We start from the raw sequence: 18,860 nt of genomic DNA on the forward strand, positions 1-18,860 counted from the left end.
AGTGTCACAAACACAAAATTTCCAAGCACCTAGAGGCATCTAGAGGCGCCCACGGTAGCCAAGAGATTAAAAGCATTATTGACACATTCTGTCGTCTCTACTTGATCGATTAGGTTCAGACAGCAAGAGATAGACGTCGTGCAAGCTATAATCGAGCAAGAATCGATGCAGTGGATACTCTTCGTCCTCTTCAAGGTAAGCCTCGACTGCGAGGTTCCACCCCTGTCGTCATTTTGCTCCCTTCGTTACAGCTCCACCACTTGCTGAGAACGGCGCAGCGGCCAGGTGTGCTCACCAAGATCGACAGTACCAAGTTCACTTTGATCGAGGAGATGCTGAAATGCTTGGAATACAGACGCTACATGCGCAGGAGGAAAACGAAGTCTAAGGAGAAGTGTCGAGACTGTCAAATCGACCAGAAACCGTCGTTAATCTTACGTGGGACGTATTACGAGAGATGTGAAAGGGAAATTCGAGAGGTTCAGAGGAGTCTGGAAGCAGGAATCGTGCCAATATTCAGAAGTAACTCAACCAACTTGACGATCCGTTCGATATTCTAATGAATGACCAATTTAGGCGAGCCGTTCGAGGATCATGAGAAGAATCAGCGTAAGTTAAATCGGATACGTCTGCAAGCTTCCATAGACCAAGCATACGAAAGATCGTCGTCGAATATCGCGAGGGACCAAGATGGCGGACGAAGGAAGACTCGTAGGCTGAGGAAAGAATTGGAACAGGAGGCTTGTTGCGCCAAGGAAGAGGATCTTTGCAAGAAGATCGAGGCAATGGACTGTCACCTGAAGCAACTTCGTCTTAGATGCCCTATCCACGATCCCTCGTATTCCATGTAATTCGGCTCTGCAGTTGAACATTCTCATCTTTCTACTTAGAGGTGAGTACGATAAATCTCGTGAACGAGTGGAAGGAAATTGCAGGGATATAGAAGCTTTAGCATAGAAAACGATGAGCTTTATTAAAATATCGTGGCACGCGCTAGATACAAAACTACTATAGCCACTAAGAACTGGTGCACGCCTGAGTTAGGCTGTGCAAGCAAGAGGAACCACTATAGAATGCGACATGTCGACAGATTTCTGCGACAAGTCTGGATTGGCACCATTTTGGATCCTCCTCTTCAGGTCCAGTGACCGATTATTCTCCTCCATGCAGTGGAACTGGTAGTCCTTTGATTTCGTTTCGGTGGCCGAGCAGCCAGGCGTACAGGATACCACTGGGCGCGTGGAGAAGCAGATCTTGCCGTTGATCTCTCTTACCTCGGTCCTGGTCTTCATGCAACTTTTCTCTCCGGCTTTTCGCTGCGAATGGTAGCCCCAGTTGTCTAGCTCGGTGGTCGATCGGCCCGACTCGATGTCATTGATCACGTTGCTATGACGTGTCTTCTCCATTGGTATACAGTCGGTATGCTTCGAAAACGATTTCGCGATTTCCAGGGACTGGCCTTCGCATTGGTCCTTGGTCAGGGCGTAGCTGGCGGTGAATTTCTCGGGACTTTTGAATATGCAGTTCTGAGGACCTGTGAAATCGTTGAGGGTTTCACCGTCGAAGTTGCCGCAGAGACCACGGATGGAGCTGCGGTAATCATCGGTTGCCTGTCAAACATTTTTAACTCGTTATTATCCTTAATAAGGATTACTCGGATGAAGAGGTTAGGTAAGAGACTCGAGGTCCTGTACAGAGGCGAGTATATCTTTGCTTACCTGGATTAGGATACGTTCTCCATCGAAGGCGAGGCTTACGTCAAACTTGTCGGAAGATAGCTCAATAGCTTTGCTTCCAACTTTGTAAATCTCGAACATGACCTCGTCTTTCTCCTTCTGCTGGTAGCTCATGTCCGTGGTCACCTCGGCCACCATTCCGTTCACCTTAACCTTTGGCAGTGGCTGGCCAGGCAAGAGTACGATCTCATCTTTTCCGAGCAGAATCTTCACTTCCTTGCGACCGTCCTCAGTCTCCCGACTGAGAATGCTCACGCTGCTATCTTCGGGAATTCTCAGTTTCTCGTCTGGCTTCTCCGGGTTCATCCTGGGATACGTTGTCATCACGACGTGCCAGCACTTGCCTAGTCTCAAGGGATACGACTTGCTGTCGAAGGTCTCGATCCTGGTTTTATCCAGCATACACAAAGCTGGGGAAATGGAGACGATGTTAAATCAGCTTGGTTTTCGTCTTGGCTCGAGAACACGCATACGGTTTGTTGCGCGTGCAAGAATTTATTTATTGACGCGAGGGTTCGCGGTATAGCACTCGTCGGAGGTATCGTAGCAGGTCTGTCAGGACAGCAGTCACAGTGTAAAGGGTCGAAGTCAGATTGACTCGGTCCTAGGAGCTTTTTAAAGGCTATTTTTAAAGACTCGAGTGTGTGGGAAGGGCAGGAGAAAGCCCACCAAACCGCGCGCGGGCAAAAACTATACTTGCGCGGGAAGGCATTTACGCGAGAAACACCCTCGCGAGGAAAATTCGTGGTGACTGAAAGTGGTCATAAAAATAAATTAAGAAGTGAAACTAACTACTGGCTTGTAAACTAACTGCCAGGCCTTAAGCTAATCTTCGGAATGACATTGATATTGGCCAATGCCATCCCGAGGACAATGCCTGTGTTGGCATGTTGTCGAGGGAAAGACTAGTAAACGCTACTAAACACTAGGCATAGTGGAAGAATCTTAGCTACGACTGGTTTCTTCGCGATATACTTACAGCGTTCGTCGGAGAAAAGCAAGCTCGCTAGGTCTGCTTGGTCGTCGGTAGACCCCAAAATGTTGCCAGGCAGGATTTCTAGCTCAGAGATGTCCTCATCGTCTACACGAATGTCCATGGAAGGTGCGTGGATATGAAGACTGACCTTCTTAAAGTCGTCGGACAGTTTGCCCTTGATGTCGATGCTGTTCTTGCCAGCATTCTTGGGATTGACAGTGTCCACGTCAGAGTCCAAATCAATGATGTTATTGCCAGCCTCGAGAAGCGAGTTGATGGCCTCCCTGTCTTCTTTCGACTCGATGTCTAGGGTAATATTCAGTCGGTTAAACAGCAGGGAGCCAAAGATGGCGTTTTGACAGGCTCGAAGAATCTTGTTGCCCTGTTTCATCTGTTCCTTGCACGCCATGGCTAAAGGTGAACTCTTGATCAGGTTCTGCAGCTTCTTACTTTGGGTAACTTGACCTGTACCGTTGAGCCTGTTGCCGGTAGCGCAGGAGTTTCCGTAACGCAATTCGACGGAAAACTCTGCTTTGGGTCTGATCTTGAAGATGTCATCGTTGAAGAGAATGTTGTCTGGCGTGAGCCTAGCTTGAGAAGCGGAGCAACCTTCGAGCACGTCGCTTTTGTTGGTGTTGCCTATACGCGCGTAAGTCAGCAGTCGTCCCTTATTCTCCACGTCGCTGTTAGACCAGGCGACGGTTAATATGTGTTCGGAATTAAACTCCTCTGAAACCTTCAGTTGGACATCTACCACATGCGATTTAGCCAATTTGATACCTTTACCGGCTTCCATCAACATTTCCTTCCTGCGATTTTCGCTGTCCTTGCTAGAGGGCTGTACGATTGTAGGTACAGGGGTCCACTGTTGTTCGACGTTAGGATCGGGTACCATGTTCAGACTGTCATAGGACAACGTGAGTACTATTGGTTTCATCTGTCTCTTCTTAGGATTGATGTACATATTAGCCTTGAACTCTCCGTTGGTTTCCGCGGTCCACGGTGACATGGCCTTGCTGTACATGTCACCCAGTTCGGCGTTCCATACTTTTGTGACGTCAGATTCGTCACCTTCGAGCTCCATATTCACAAACTTGTCCCTTTCCGAGGGTCTAATTTGAACGGCTTCCTTACTCTTCATCTTTTGCGTTATACTCTCCAACAATAAGGGTCGCAAACTCAAAATGTTATGAGCAGCAGTGTATGGAACGACGCTGTAGTGTAACGTTCGTCCTGTGTCATATTCCTCTGGTGGCCAGAATTTCACTTGCGTGGTACGCTTCATCGTGTTCACGTCCACGTCCAGTTTCAATGGAAGATCAAGGTTGAAGATGGTGTCAATACCAGCGATAAAGTTTTCCTTTGCGAACGGAGCGATGAACCCGATTCTTCCCTGAATCATCGCCGAGCAGGTGATATCGAGGTCGGTTTTTGCGCTGTACATCATGGCAGGGTTTAGCTGAACCTGCAGCATTCCCTTCACTTTGTACAGAATTGGTATTTTGAAGTCGTAGACGAATGGCAGACCGGTTTCGGTAGGAAGACCAAGTGTCATGTCGAAGGATGCAAACTTCTGCTCGTTGATCCTGGTGTTCTCATTCAGCATCGCTAACTTCTCCTTTATCACTAGAACATTAAACGATACATGACAGCTTTTAGACAACATTGACTTTATATCGAATTTCTCTAAAAGCTACCGAGTTATACTTACGACTAAAAGCTCTCTTAATAGTGTTTCCGTCGTAGGGCAAAATCGCCGATACGAATTTCGTGTTTATCATCATGTTCGCTTCCATAGGAATAGCCTCGCCGGGTATGATGTTCAATGCCTCCACGAGCTTCTCTGTCTCCAGTTTCACGGATGACCTTTCGCTCTTGTCATTTAAGTTCCAGATGATGTCCATGAGAGATCTCACGCTGGAAATCATGGCCGCCAGTTCGCTCGGTGGTAGCTTGAAGTCTGAGAAGGAAGAGAACGTGGCCAGGTATATCGCGCGAGGGATTATAGTGTCATCGCTGCCAATATAATTGAGGATTAGCTGAGTGAATAATTTATTTTCATCGCCTATGAACTCCGTGATTATTCCGTGAGAGTATTGGTAGCCGTAGTCACGAGTGGTCAACAGTTTCAACGCGATGCTAGCTTTCTTGGCTAGTTCCTGCCATTCTGGGCTCTCCATCTTTGCTAGATCCTCCAGGGTCGACTTCACGGCCGAGTTCACGTGCTTATTGGTGTCGTAGTTGGTAAACTCTGCCATTCGTTGCATCATGCTGAACGGGGGGTTGGTCTTCATCAGCAAGAAGACAGCGGTGCAACGAACTTCGTGGCTCTCCATGGTGTTCAGGTAGATCTTGTACAGGACCGAGCGTGCCAATTTGGTATTGGTGTCGGCCAGTCTATCCAGACTGGCTACCATCAACGTCTTCTGGAAGGTAGTGAGTGGACGTTTGCCTTCTAGATAGGGCTCGAACACCGAGAGGATCTTGGGGTGTCCGATCATGCCCAGAGCGGCGATGTAAGACTGAATCTTGGGGCTGTTACGTTGTTCCACAGCGTTCTTCAGCCCGTTGTCCAGGAACGGTATGTACTCGTCAGTAAGAGTTTTATCGTGCTTGGACACTGGGCGACCGAACGTGTGAACAGGATAATGATTGTGGATGGTTTTGCTGTTCACTTGGGAGTTGTGAAGCAGCTCACCGAACGCCACTATGGATACTGAATGGAGGATTCGATTATTAATTACTTTAGGGCTCTTCACCAATTCCTGAAAAATTCCAAACGCGAAAAGCGTCAGTGTACATCGATGTAACGAGAAATCGATAATGAGAAATCGTCATCGAGTGTACTCACGAAGAAAGCTCTGACGTATTCGGTAGTTGGCATGAGAACAGTCTTGGGAAGCCTCATCAGTATCTGCGAAGCTTCCACTACTTTGATATCTTCCTTCTCTATCCAGTTCTTGATGAGCAAGAAAGCAGGACCAGTTCCAGTTTGCGTAATGGCGTCTCTGAACATGGACCAAACGTTCTCCTTGATCACCTGTGTCTTGCTGCCCGATTTCAGCTCGTCGGAGTAACGCAGCTTGTTGTCGATCGCGAATATTTCATCCTTGTTCATGGTGCGAAGCAGGCTACACACGATAGAGAGCTTCTCTAGGGTGTAGGTGTCAGGGATGTTGCTCGGGTCATCGAGCTCATAAGCGACCTCGAAAAGGAGATCTTTGACCTTGGTTTTGACAGATTCGTCGATGACTTTGCCTTTGGAGCCTACGAATTCGGACAAGAAAGGAATACGAGGAGCATCCTGCAAGGTGGGCTTGGGCTGCCAGAAATCGTTCTCCTCGCTACTGGAAATCGAGCTGCTAGACTCGCTGGAACTGGAGGTTCCTCGAAGGTTCTGCTTCAGCTTGCCCATGCCTTCTTCGCTCGAGCTGATAGAGCTAACGCTGTCCGAAGTCACAGCATTAGAGCCCAGACTCGGGATGTTCTTACCGACCCTGCGTTCCTCCATCTTCGAGAAGGGGTTGTCGTAGGTGTACACCAGGTTGCCAGTCGACTCTGGATTATTCACCGGGGGCAGACGGTTCGTTACTTTCTGTATGGTTCCTAGGGTCAGGTTCATTCTGCTAACTACTATTCCCTTCTGCTTGTCGTTCAGCTTCAGACGGATGTGCATCTTGCTGGTAGTCGACGAGGATTGGATGGTGAAACGCTTCAGTTTGCCTGAGATCACGATTCTGCTCGTGGAGAACATCTGTAACAGCGAAGACTCTTGTTTAGTATTGTAGCGACCATCGTTCTCGCCCTTGCCACTAGATGGATTCCGCCTTCAAGGACTTTCGCGCAAGTCCTCGGGAAACACCCAGTTTCCTATATATATAACTTCCCGTCTTTCCAATAGTATCCACAGTGTCTAAGGCAGGGCCTGCTAAGCAAGCCTTACTGATGTGTCCGCTAGCAGGCCCGGGACGAAACGCATCCCTTTCTTTTCCAACCGTCCCTTCTATCTACCTACCACCGAGGATACCTGCCATTACCGACGTCAAGTGATGGTGGGACAGGACCCCCACAGTATCAATGAGTCGCTAGTAAATCGTCGAATCTCTTCCCATACATCCCCATACACTCACCGAAATCAGTTTCCCATTCGTGTCCGATCCATCCTGCCAATGCGGATTCTCAATGAGGCCGAAGTGATAGGCCATCCTTTGGTCACACCTGTTAAAGTTCTTGGTCTTCGTGATGTCGATGTGCTGTCCGTCGCCTTTCATTTCCGGCATAGGTACCAATTCCGGCTTTATGTGGATCATGTGAACGGGCAATGGCGCCATGTCGTAGAGAACCTCGCACTTGCCACCAACGGAATCCTCCATCACTTTGTACGACCCAAAGGGCTCGTTGTCGGTCGGTACCTGTATTTCCTTGGTCTTGATCACGTTCTCACCCTGGCTGTCTACCTGCAACTGGCTCACGATACTCTTCAGTATGTTCACCTCCCAGGTAGGGAGATCGCGATCCACGAGTATGTCCCTGATCACGCCGTGCTTGAGCTTGATCTCGAACGGCGTGCCGCGGATTGGCAGGTCGAGGAGCTCCAGGTCTAGGTCAGAGATTTTCGTGTCCCAGCCTAGAGGTAACGACATGTGGACACGGGCATACTGTCCTTTCGACACCTTGGCGGCCAGCGTTTGCGAGTCCTTCACTTGTACCGTGAGCAAGGCCTTCATCAGGATACCTGTGTGTTGGTCCGATATCTCGTCTAGACTTGCCAATGTGCGACTTCGCACCAGGTAGGTGTACTCTGTGCCGACCTTCCAGCCATGGTCAAAGTCGGCTGAAACTGTTCCCGCTGTGGACAAGGTTCACGAAATTAATTCGTCCTTCCTGTCGAGTGTTCCTGGTTAAAGCTATTTCGCGGAATCGTGCGCGAATTTGGCACGAATATGAAAGAAAATGGGGTAAATAATAATTGGGGGTAATAATAATGGGGGGTAATTAGAATGAGGGGTAATAATAATGGAAGATAATAATAATGGGGGTAATAATAATGGAGGTAATAATAATGGAAGGTAATAATAATGGGGGGATAGTAATAAGAGGGGGTTATAATAATGGGGGGTAATAATAATGAGGTAAATAAAAAGATAAAAATAAATGATACGAGATTTTTGACCGATTCCGATAAGAATATCCTTCGAAAATTAATTATTCCATATTTGACACCAAATTTGAAGCAAAATGTTGTCAACCTTGCTTCTGTTATTCGCATATCGTAGATGGGAGGGTGGGTGACAAGGTGAAGGAATCTGAAAGGGGTGGTTCGAGCAAAATTTTCCACTTTCACTTACCAAGCACTAAGAGTGTCAGAGGTAGCCACATGTTGATGCCTGTAGCAAACGAGAAAGTGACGCTGCGTCTTGCAGCCTTCAAATTTATACTTTACTTATGCCAACTCAGCGGTAAGGAGCATATCCATGAACTTGCTGCTTCAACTCCGGCCATGTATACGTTATCTACGATTTTTTCCTTCCTCTATCTCCTTCTATACGATCTCAGTTGGTTCTTCGATCAGGTCAAATTATTTATCTATTCGGCGACCTGCGTGTTTTCGTCGGTGCAGTACCATTGTCTTCGGAAAAATAAATCCGATAAACGATATTCTTTTATCCGGAAGCAATCTCTTAGAGATAACAACCTGGATTCGGCCATGATCCGCGAATCCGAAAAATTATAAATATCCTGGTGAATTTTTCAACCTGTCATTAAAATTCTATGTTATATATCCACTTTGTGTCATCCCTATAGCTTGATTCCAATTCTCAGTTTCATTTTACTTTATTTTTGGTATTTTCTTACATTTTTTTGCAAAATTCGAGATTTCCTAAGGTGTCCATCGATTCTTAGATATTAAGGGATGGAAAAGGCGTTGTCTGACGAAAATAAATCCAATGGATTCACGAATGCACACCTGCATCGGTGACTTGCTCGAAGTTATTTCAGACTCTGCTCATCGAAATATTCGGGAGTGCGTGTAATCGAAAGGAGATTCGTCATAAGTATTAGAATTAATTATAATGTGTGAGCAGACATCGATACACGTGGGGTCACGGGTCACAGCGATAGTAATTCGAGGAAGTCTAAGCTTCCGCTACGTCCTAGAGAGATCTAGAAGAAACCTGTGTCACGTCCCACTGTCGTCATCACTCGCCATAGTCATCTCGCTGTGGCATAAACACCGGAAAATCTCAAAATGTCTGTCCAATGGCGAATTCCAATTGTTGTTTTCGCGATATTATTATGACGACAGCTTAAACCGAATGACAAATAAAAAAATCGTAGGTTATCGAGGGGGCCTTGTGAATCGAGGAGCAAACAAGAAACGAAGTAATTATTAAAACTGTATCATTGTTCCTAAGCTGGTTCGTCCGACTGTTTTTCGTTTTTCGTGTCTGCGATTGAAAAATTTCAGAGAGGAAAATATGACGGGGACAAGTGAGTACGTAAAAATAGAATTTATTAAAACGTATTCCACGATGTTGACGTATTCGTATAGTTAATTGAATCTTAATTCCTAGTCTTATCTCTCTCTGCCCACTTGCAATCCTTTTTACATTGGCGTACACTGTTCTCCATTCCAGTAACATGCACAACAGGTTTAACAATATTCATTCATCTCACGAACAGTAATACTTTAAATATATGACATACAATCGTCGCGTTTTATAAATATGTATAAGCTCAGGTTAAATTAATCGTTACTTAGCGTGGACCAATAATGGCTTCCCGTTTGGACGCGCGTTATCCGTCTCGACGTCCATCTTGGAAATCGTTGCCTTCAAAATGGTGGTCGCAGGCTTGTACTTCTGAAACCATGCGAATTAATTAATTATCCTGGATTAACGAGGTATACGTGGAACAATAAAATAATTAAATTAACTCTTTCGAACATGCTGGGATTAAAAGTGTCCCACCATTTTGATGCGCCGTAATGCATGATGGGACATTTTTAATGCAATATCTGCATACGCATGCAATAGGTGCATACGCATAGGTTTATATTTCGTGTTATTTACGTAAAACAGTTGGTAATACCATCGACAAATGTTATAAGTCAAATTCAGTATGCTAGACAATCTTTTTTTCCTGGTTTTATGTGAAAAATCGTGAAAGTAACCCTTTTATGACTTAAAAGTTAACCCTTTGCACTCGTGAGGCGCCTCTCAGTCGCCATTTAATCACATTCTAGAGATCGATGTTAATTAATATATCAAATCTAAAATTACTCAACGATAAAATAATTCCACGTCTTAATTTGCATACGATTTCTTATTTACCGTTTTAAAAATATCCTAAACTTTATGACAGAAAGTCCTCGAATTAATATTTTTCTGTAACGAAAGAATCGCCGAGTGCAAAGGGTTGATTTTTATAAAAATTAGCCCTGTACCAATTTTGTTTCACTTAAAACGCGATAAAATTTCTATGCAACATGGGTTTATTTTACTATCCGAAATCCTGTGCCGCAAAGAGTTAAGAGGCTAAAAGACTTGACAAACTTCTTCGACCGAGATGTTAGTAAAACGATAATTTCGTAGAGAAGAGATAAAATATGACTTCGAATTTATTTGACGGTACGAGCGTGGTCACTCGAACACGTGTTCAATGCTGATCGAGAAACTGCGCTCATCTCGCCACGTTATCGCCATCTCCTTGCAACGTCAGCGCTTTCTCTCCATTCAGAAAAACAAATTGCACTCGTAGAAGTTACGACATTCGATTTTCGATCTTCGCGAAGTTTTCACACTCTCTCGTTGCGTTGCGACATAATCGCGCAATCCTGCGTCAACATGGTACAAGAAAATCTTCCAAAACTGTTCACCGTTTCGTAAACTTCTCGACGTAACCACCCCTACCATTTCCTCTATCATAAAAATCCTCGATCAATGATCCCCGTTCGTTCTCTCCTTACGTTTCCTCGATGATACCTCTCGGTAACGTTCTTGAGTAATAATCACCTCTTCGACATCGATGTCCACTTCCTCGAGGACCTCGTCCAGGGTGGAGACCAGGTGATTCACGTTCTCTATCGTGAACACCATCGGTGGTTTCAGCTTCAGGATGTTGTCATCCGGACCGTCGCTGCTGATCAACACCTTCTTCTCCTTCATCCTTGACACTACGTGCTTAGCCTCCGCTGTCGCCGGGATCCTCTTCACCCTGTCACGGACGAGTTCAATGCCAGCGAATAGTCCCACGCCACGAACGTCACCGATGATCTTTCGTCGCTTCGCCAGTTTCCTCAGCTCCGATATCAAGTGCTTGCCAACGTTCCACGCGTTCTCCTGAAGGTTCTCCCGTTCGATCACCTCCATCACGGCGTTCGCTATGGCGCAGGACACTGGATTTCCGCCGTACTACGGACAAAAGAATCGGTAAGCGCTTCGTGATCATTTCTGCGAAAATTTATGATTAAATTAGCACTGTTTCTAATGCTAGTTAAGTCAATAGGGCACGCTATAATAAAAAGAGATTCGCGTTGTAATAAATTATTTGATAGTCGACAGTCTAGTTGAATTTCATTTCATGAGGCCCAGAGAGTAAAAGGGTAGCAATAGATAAATTTCTTTTTCGTTTTTATAATAAATTACTCGAAGATTGAAAGTCTTCGATATTTATAGTAGTCGAGTGTTTTGAATATTCGAAGCTCTCTTAGGATCTTCTCTCGTGAAGAGAAGGAGCTTCTCGAGCTTTTAAATACGAATTATACGAATGCTTCAAATTATTATAATTATATAATAAACTATTTGAAAGTTGAAAGACTCTTATGTATTCGATATTTATAGTAATCGTGGCTTTTAAATATTCGAAGCTGTCATATTCTTCTTATATGAAGAGAAATAGCCGTCAAGCTTCTTTTCCGAGCTTTTGAATACTTTTCACCCACTCTGCAAGAAGGCCTAGCAATTTTTCACACCGATCTCTCTTGCAAAAGTATCCTAAAATGTTTCCAAATTCCCAGGCAACGTCCTGAATGTTATACGAGGCATTTAACCTTGAAATTATTTGCAGAAGGAATTGGAAAGTTTCACCTATCACTCTGCACACCTACCGTGTTGAAGTACTCTATCCCAGTGTCTTTGAAGCTGCCAGCAATGGCGGGGGTGGTAATGACAGCGGCCACGGGGTGCCCGTTGCCCATGGGCTTCCCCACGGTCACTATATCCGGAATCACGTCCTCGCCGTACAGCTGGAAGGCCCACATGTGACTGCCAACCCGTCCAAAGCCAACCTGAACCTCGTCCGCGATGCAGACACCTCCGGCTTCTCTCACGTGCCTGTAATTATTCGCCATATTCGAAGAAGTCACCGATACACTGTCAAACTCGAGGATAGAAGGGAAGTATACGCACTTATACACGTTCCTGAAGTAATTCTCCGGCGGCAGGATCTGACCGCCGACTGACATCAAGCTCTCCGCGATGAACGCGCAGACACCCTTGCCTTGGTTCTTCAAATTCTGGCAAATGTTCCTCACCGTGTTCGCGTACTTCACGCCAAGGTCTTCGCCAGGGTGCTCGACTTCGTTGTAAACCCCTCGGTAAACATCCGGGCAGGGTGCCTGGAAATTAAGCAGAGAAAGTGTCAGGTTAGGCTCAAAGGAAACCTTGGAAGCTTGATCAATCTAGAACTTTTTGGGACATTCCTCTTCCATTTTAAGTCAGAGATCCGCAATCCGTTCACTGAAAGGGGTAGCTTGTTTTGATCCAGAGTAATCGGCTTATGAGAAATGTCACGTAATTTTAATCCAATTGGTCATACTGTTTTAATTGATTTGTTATAGCTTTAACCCTTTTGTCTGGAGTTTCGCGCGAGACTAGCGGCAAACCTATCGGGTCGAACACGAGTGCAACGGGCGAGAGACGTGTTAGTTAGAACCTAAGGTAAACAACACGGGACAAGCTTGTAGTCGATTTTCGTCCACGTATTTCCGTCTCAGTTACGTGTTGACCCCTGTCGTGTCCGGACGTAGTGACTCGGGGTACCTAGATGTGTTTCAATGTGACCTTGCTGTTTACTATGGCATCCGTCATCGCAACTTCAACCGTAAGGTAAGAAATTATTGCTTGAAACGTGTACTTTTGCGTGGTAATATAATCTAACGGATACACTTCGTGATAGTTAGATAGAACGTAGTTATTGACCAAAGGAGTGTCAAAATATTGACAACTATGCATAGCATTATGCTTGAAACAGGTTACTGACTACGAATCAAAGGGTGAGAATTGCTGATCTCTGTTTTATGGGATCAGATAGATTAGGTATCGAGGTTTGGATGAAAATATTTGTTCGAATCGATGTCTCTTACCACGTGAACCCAATCTTTCTTGCCAGGCCCGTTCGGTTTGTTGAACTTGTACGGCGAAATATCGATCATCGAGGTCAAATGGCCGTGATAAGCACTAAAAGCAAGAAAGAACAACGTTGAACGACAGCTTTTTTCAGCCACTTCAGCACTGTTCTATCAAGCTCTAACTCTAAGCGGTCATTTCGTTGCGATCCTCCACAATGACAGGGTCGATTCAAAGAGCATCTCATCCTCTTCGCGCGTCCTGAAAATTCTCATTCTCTTCTCTTCGTGCTCGCTCCTCTCGTCGTCGAGACGACTCTCGTCATCGAGAAAGAGGAAGAGTACAAGTAACGTATCGCGAATCCTTCGCGAACGCGCGTACGCATCTCACGCTGTCACAGTTTGCACGTGGACCACGAGGCAGACAGGGCCACGCAGCCGACTCGACGTAATTACGCTAACGCAGGATTACGTTATCAAAAGGTCTAATTTCGCGACGCGTCACACGTTCACAACGGGTCGCTTGCAAAGCAGAGGGTGAACACGGAGGACACTAGGCTAGCGCAGCTGCAAAGGGACCCTTTGTGAATCGTTGGATCGTTAATTGGTCTATGAACGTAGGTGATTTTAATCTGTCTTAATCTCAGCTTGATCGACGACACCTGTTCGGTGTACCTGTCTAACTTTGGTTGATATTCGCCTGACATCGTGATTCTTATCTCCTCCGGAAGATAAACACGCGTCTATCGGTAGCTATTCAGATCCAACTTGAACCTTCTTCGAGACAAGGATTGATCGTAACGAGTCATCGAAGAGTTTTGAATAATCTTGACGAGGATATTCTCACGATCACACCCTTGATAACGTAACCTCGCCTGTCGCGATCCAGTCGAACTGCTGTGTCCAGCTGTCGCAACCCTGTTAGCCTCTATGAGCCTCATCTCTATCGTGAACATTCGTCCACTTCGAGTCGCATCCTCCCCATGTTTGGATATTCTCTATGAGGATATATAAAATTACTTTTGCGTTGCCAACTTTCGTCCGTATTCCTTGACTTGTCGTATGGCAGTCGCGCGACACGCGCGTGTCACCTAAAACGACAATAGCTTTACGCGACTTTGGCGTGACTGCGCGTGCACGAAAATTCGTCGATCGGATGATCAATGACCTCCGTGGTTGTCTCGTCGACTCCTCTGTCCAGTTGCATTCTTCCACGTGTTTCAAGCACGCCTATGGGTATGCGAACGGCTGTAAACAGGCAAAAAAGAAAACCCACACGATTAGTCGGCTGTCGATTAAAGAAGCTGTCTGGCTGAGAGAAATCATCGTAGCCTGAAAAATCATCGTGTTCCTACCGGCTTCGTTACACTAGTCGGAGCTCATCGTATGGCTACCCAACTGAATTTTGCCCTGATCGAAAGGATAAAACGAAGGCTCCCTGGAAATGTTCGAGACACGTTTCACGAGGCACTACGCAGGGTGTTCCGCTTTCTTTTCTTATCGAGGGACGCAGATTTAGTCGGAAAAGTTAAAAGCAGTGGGGTCCTGTTGGATTGCCACGATCTCGTTTCTCTGTGGATCTTGCGGATCTATTTCGTGAGTTTCCAACGCGTGAGGAATTTCCAAATTCTCACCCAGTATGACGAATTTTTGGGGGTAACCGATCGCTAGCTTGCTCCACTTTTGAGACAACGAGATCGTCGCAGTGGTACTTGGTGTCTAACAGTTTTCTCGGAAGCTCTCTGTCTCCGGTCTCTGTCGCTGGTCTCGTTTAGCAGGATGACTTACTGATCGAGAGTGATAACGTCCTTGTTCTTGGTGTGCGTCTGGGCTAGGCGAAGCGCGAGATCGTTGGCCTCGCTGCCGGAGTTCACCAAGAAACAGACGGACAGTGGTTCCGGAAGTAGCGAGGTCAGCCGTTGCGCGCATATCACCAGATTGTCGTGCAGGAAACGATTGTTGGTGGAGAGCAGAGCCATCTGCTCTTGGCCCGCACGCACCACCGTAGGATGACAATGGCCCACTGCAAGTTTCTTCCTTTAGTTCATTGCTCGTTTATGTACTTCGTCGTATCAACGCTAGAACTACCGATTTCTAACGAGTACCTATATTCGTAATCGAAGCGATAATGAAAGAGCATACGTAATTACGATCACGTTCGAATAAAAATCGAAGCCATACTCGCAGCAATTGCGAAAATAAAATGTCTGAGACTTGTTATTTTGACACTTTTGGCAGTTCTAGCGTTAATATTAATAGTTATTATCACGTTCGAATAAAAATGGAAAGCATACTCGCAGTAACTGCGAAGATAAAACGTCTGAGACATGTCATCTTGATACTTTTGGCAGTTCTAGCGTTAATAATAATAGTTACTACTACTTTTGAATAAAAATCTAAGTCATACTCGCAGCAAATGCTAAGATAAAATGTCTGAGACATGTCATTTTGACACTTTTGGCAGTTCTAGCGTTAATAATAATAGTTATTATCACGTTCGAATAAAAATGGAAAGCATACTCGCAGTAACTGCGAAGATAAAACGTCTGAGACATGTCATCTTGACACTTTTGGCAGTTCTAGCGTTAATAATACTAGTTACTACCACTTTTGAATAAAAATCTAAGCCATACTCGCAGCAAATGCTAAGATAAAATGTCTGAGACATGTCATCTTGACACTTTTGGCAGTTCTAGCGTTAATAATAATAGTTATCACGTTCGAATAAAAATGAAAAGCATACTCGCAGTAACTGCGAAGATAAAACGTCTGAGACATGTCATCTTGACACTTTCGGCAGTTCTAGCGTTAATAATAATAGTTACTACTACTTTTGAATAAAAATCGAAGGCATACTCGCAGCAATTACGAAAATAAAATGTCTGAGACATGTCATTTTGACACTTTTGGCAGTTCTAGCATTAATAATAATAGTTACCATCACGTTCGAATAAAAATGGAAAGCATACTCTCAGCAATTGCTAAGATAAAACGTCTGAGACATGTCACCTTGACACTTTCGGCAGTTCTAGCGTTAATAATAATAGTTACCACCACTTTTGAATAAAAATTGAAGCCATACTCGCAGCAATTGCGATGATTAAATGTCTGAGACATGTCATTTTTACATTTTTGGCAGTTCTAGCATTAATAATAATAGTTACCATCACGTTCGAATAAAAATGGAAAGCATACTCGCAGCAATTGCTAAGATAAAACGTCTGAGACATGTCATTCTGACACTTTTGGTAGTTCTAGCGTTAATCGGTCAATAATTATATTTCCAAAGACTCTTTCTGTCCTAGTACTTGTACCTATAAGATGTTTCACGTGCTACAACTGGTATGTTAAAATTAGACAGGTGTATGTAATAACGCGTCTATCTGAAAGAAGCTACATGTTCGTCAAAGCAGCTACAGGTTTCTAGTAAAAATAGAAAACCAGTCGTTTCAATGGATATACGTTTGATGTTATGTAGGAGGTACAACTCGTGTGTTCATATGTGTTTACGAAACATCGCATGTACACACATAGTGTACCTATTTTGTGTGTTATCCTTATTTCTGTTGGTCAAAGTGTCTTTAAATATATATACTGTTAATTTACAATCTTCTATTAAATATGTTTACTGTCATTTAAGATAACACATTCCCGATAATTTTGATAATTTTTATTAATCGATTTACCGTGAGCAACATTGTTAATGCAGTCCAAGTAGCGATTGCCCCTCTCGTCGTACATGTATTGTCCTTCAGCTCGAACGATTTTCAAGGGATTCGATTTGTAGAACAATTTGCACGCCTGCCTGCAAAACGATCGTTTCTTGTTCACTCGTGATAGCAACCATAATTAACAAATTGATCGAATATTTACCCGATGTGACGATCACGAAGTCGAATCGTCTCAGATTTCGGCATCTGTTCCAGAGACTCCGCCATATTTGAAGATGGTTTAACGCAATTTCTCGATTAAACCCTGAGAAAGCACGATAATAACTTCGATGAATATCAAGCATGTTAATCGCTAATATAATTATCATATTAAGAAGCATAATCGACGTTGGAAAACTCGAAAATGAAAAGAAATGAGGAAAAATTGAATTATTCTATTCAGAAATTTTCTACGTATCTCTGTATTTACATATTTACGCAAATACAGTGATAAATGAAAATATCGGCCGTTTCCCCATAGGATAAGTAATTTTCCAGCGGCTGATAAGTGCGCGTGACTACTACACGAATTCATAGTCTCGAATTATTATAAAATACCAAATCGTGGAATAATTTGACGCCAATATCGGTTAAATCGTTACAGGAAAATAGATTGCGAATCTTGAACCCATCGCGATATCTATCCTTCATCATCGTGTAATATGTAATCAATGATCAAGGCATTTGAGATTTTTAAATTCCTCGAGTTATGTGTTTATCGTGGTGTTAGGTATTAAGAAATCGTGGTATTATGAAATATTTGTGTCACGTGTATTTTAAGAGTTGGCAATAATTCGCGATGACAGATAAAAGACTGGCTGTTTATTATCTCAGATCGATCAAATATTCAAAAAGGAAGACATTCGTCTTAAAATTAGCAGCAGGTGTTAATCAGACAGATATTAATATTAATTTTGCGATCCTGGAATGTTAATAAAATATTATCTCGATATTCCTACGTGACACTCGTCATTAAACTACTTTACACGATAGTACTAATGCCCACTCATTCACGGGACGAGCAACACTTATGAACTTAACATCCTTACTCGACACTGTCTATTGACCAACGATCGATTTTTAATTAAACAAATTTTATAACCGTGCGACACATTTTTCTTAATTAAAAAATTACGAACCATAAACGTGTAGTCCATCGAAAAAGATCATTATAAAACATAAAGCAAAGAATCCTAAATCAACCCAAAAAATCTATAACCCCATTTATAATAATCCAAAAGAACCAAAGACACTTCGCGATACTTCCTTGAAAGTATTAAAATTGAAAAATGAGAAATCGAAAAATCCTTAGAAATTGAAAAATTGATAGATCGTCGAAAAAGGGAAAGGAATAAAAAATTTCGAAGAATTACACAATCACGGTCCTGCTCCAGAGACTTAAGCAGCGAGAAGGATGAAGCGTCGACGACCGATAACCGCGAGAAAGAGAAAAGAAGAGAGGAGAAAGAACGCGGAAAAGGTCTCAAAGTCATCGCTAAACGCCCACGCGGCACGAACGGAGGAGCAGAGTCAGTGGGATCGTACCTGAACTCGTGTGGTAATCGTAAAGTGTCACGGTTCCTCGACTTCTGAATGCAGCCGTCAGCTGAGTGCCGCGACCTACTCCGGTGACGTCATATATAGCGCGTTGCTGTTTGTCGGTCACGTTGGTGGGGGGCGAGGGGATGCGCGCGCATTCACCTCCGCGCCGCGGCCGTCCCACCATGTCCAGCGGTAGTTAGTGGCGCGAGTACGCATCCAGGATTTCGATTAACCCTTTTTCCTTTCACTACCGCGCATTTTTAACCCATTTTCACGCGATTCACGTATATCCCAAATTTCGTTGTACAAACAGGAGGATAGCAATCGGAAAAATAAATCTCGAGGAGATCCTGAGAGGTAGATCGATCAGAATTTTTGCTCGTTCGTATTTTTAACTTCTGCGCCGCATCTGCATAGCGGGGTAGTCGAGGCGCGCGTGATTTAAACTGGGCGAACGGAGTAGCGCGAACGGGAGTGTCGAATCGTCGTTCCTTCGCGAATATTTCTTTTCTTTTTGCGATTTTTCGCGATATCTCGTCACCGCTCTT

General features: G+C 44.3%; 2 protein-coding genes across 2 annotated transcripts; both read right to left on the bottom strand.

The window, feature by feature from the left end:
• Window positions 1-960: 960 nt before the first annotated feature.
• On the bottom strand, window positions 961-8,168 carry Vgn (vitellogenin). Its single transcript, XM_017910434.1, has 7 exons — window positions 8,061-8,168; window positions 6,843-7,561; window positions 5,564-6,466; window positions 4,424-5,477; window positions 2,716-4,338; window positions 1,719-2,146; window positions 961-1,610 (listed from the first exon to the last, which is right to left on the bottom strand). The coding sequence occupies exons 1-7, from the start codon at window positions 8,089-8,091 to the stop codon at window positions 1,041-1,043; spliced, it is 5,328 nt and encodes a 1,775-aa protein (XP_017765923.1). The 5' UTR covers window positions 8,092-8,168; the 3' UTR covers window positions 961-1,040.
• A 1,026-nt stretch (window positions 8,169-9,194) lies between these two features.
• On the bottom strand, window positions 9,195-18,391 carry LOC108554992 (alanine--glyoxylate aminotransferase 2-like). The gene is made up of 9 exons (XM_017910459.1): window positions 18,316-18,391; window positions 16,934-17,035; window positions 16,747-16,865; window positions 14,849-15,083; window positions 13,079-13,172; window positions 12,123-12,331; window positions 11,822-12,047; window positions 10,728-11,126; window positions 9,195-9,575 (listed from the first exon to the last, which is right to left on the bottom strand). Exons 2-9 carry the CDS (start codon window positions 16,996-16,998, stop codon window positions 9,468-9,470), a joined length of 1,455 nt encoding a protein of 484 aa, XP_017765948.1. The 5' UTR covers window positions 16,999-17,035; window positions 18,316-18,391; the 3' UTR covers window positions 9,195-9,467.
• Window positions 18,392-18,860: the final 469 nt, after the last annotated feature.

The sequence above is a fragment of the Eufriesea mexicana genome, unplaced genomic scaffold (genome assembly GCF_001483705.2).
Source record: "Eufriesea mexicana isolate 0111107269 unplaced genomic scaffold, ASM148370v2 scaffold100, whole genome shotgun sequence".
NCBI lineage: Eukaryota > Metazoa > Arthropoda > Insecta > Hymenoptera > Apidae > Eufriesea > Eufriesea mexicana.

Bases quoted from the DNA above. Each gene is read 5' to 3' on its own strand.
- Vgn (XM_017910434.1), bottom strand. From the start codon at position 8,091: ATGTGGCTACCTCTGACACTCTTAGTGCTTG. The intron at 6,467-6,842 runs GTGAGTGTATGG...TCGCTGTTACAG, and splicing joins CGAATGGGAAACTGATTTCG to ATGTTCTCCACGAGCAGAAT. The intron at 4,339-4,423 runs GTAAGTATAACT...TTAATGTTCTAG, and splicing joins TATTAAGAGAGCTTTTAGTC to TGATAAAGGAGAAGTTAGCG.
- LOC108554992 (XM_017910459.1), bottom strand. From the start codon at position 16,998: ATGGCGGAGTCTCTGGAACAGATGCCGAAATCTGAGACGATTCGACTT. The intron at 11,127-11,821 runs GTAGGTGTGCAG...TTTTGTCCGTAG, and splicing joins GGATAGAGTACTTCAACACG to TACGGCGGAAATCCAGTGTC. The intron at 9,576-10,727 runs GTGATTATTACT...GCATGGTTTCAG, and splicing joins TGGACATCGATGTCGAAGAG to AAGTACAAGCCTGCGACCAC.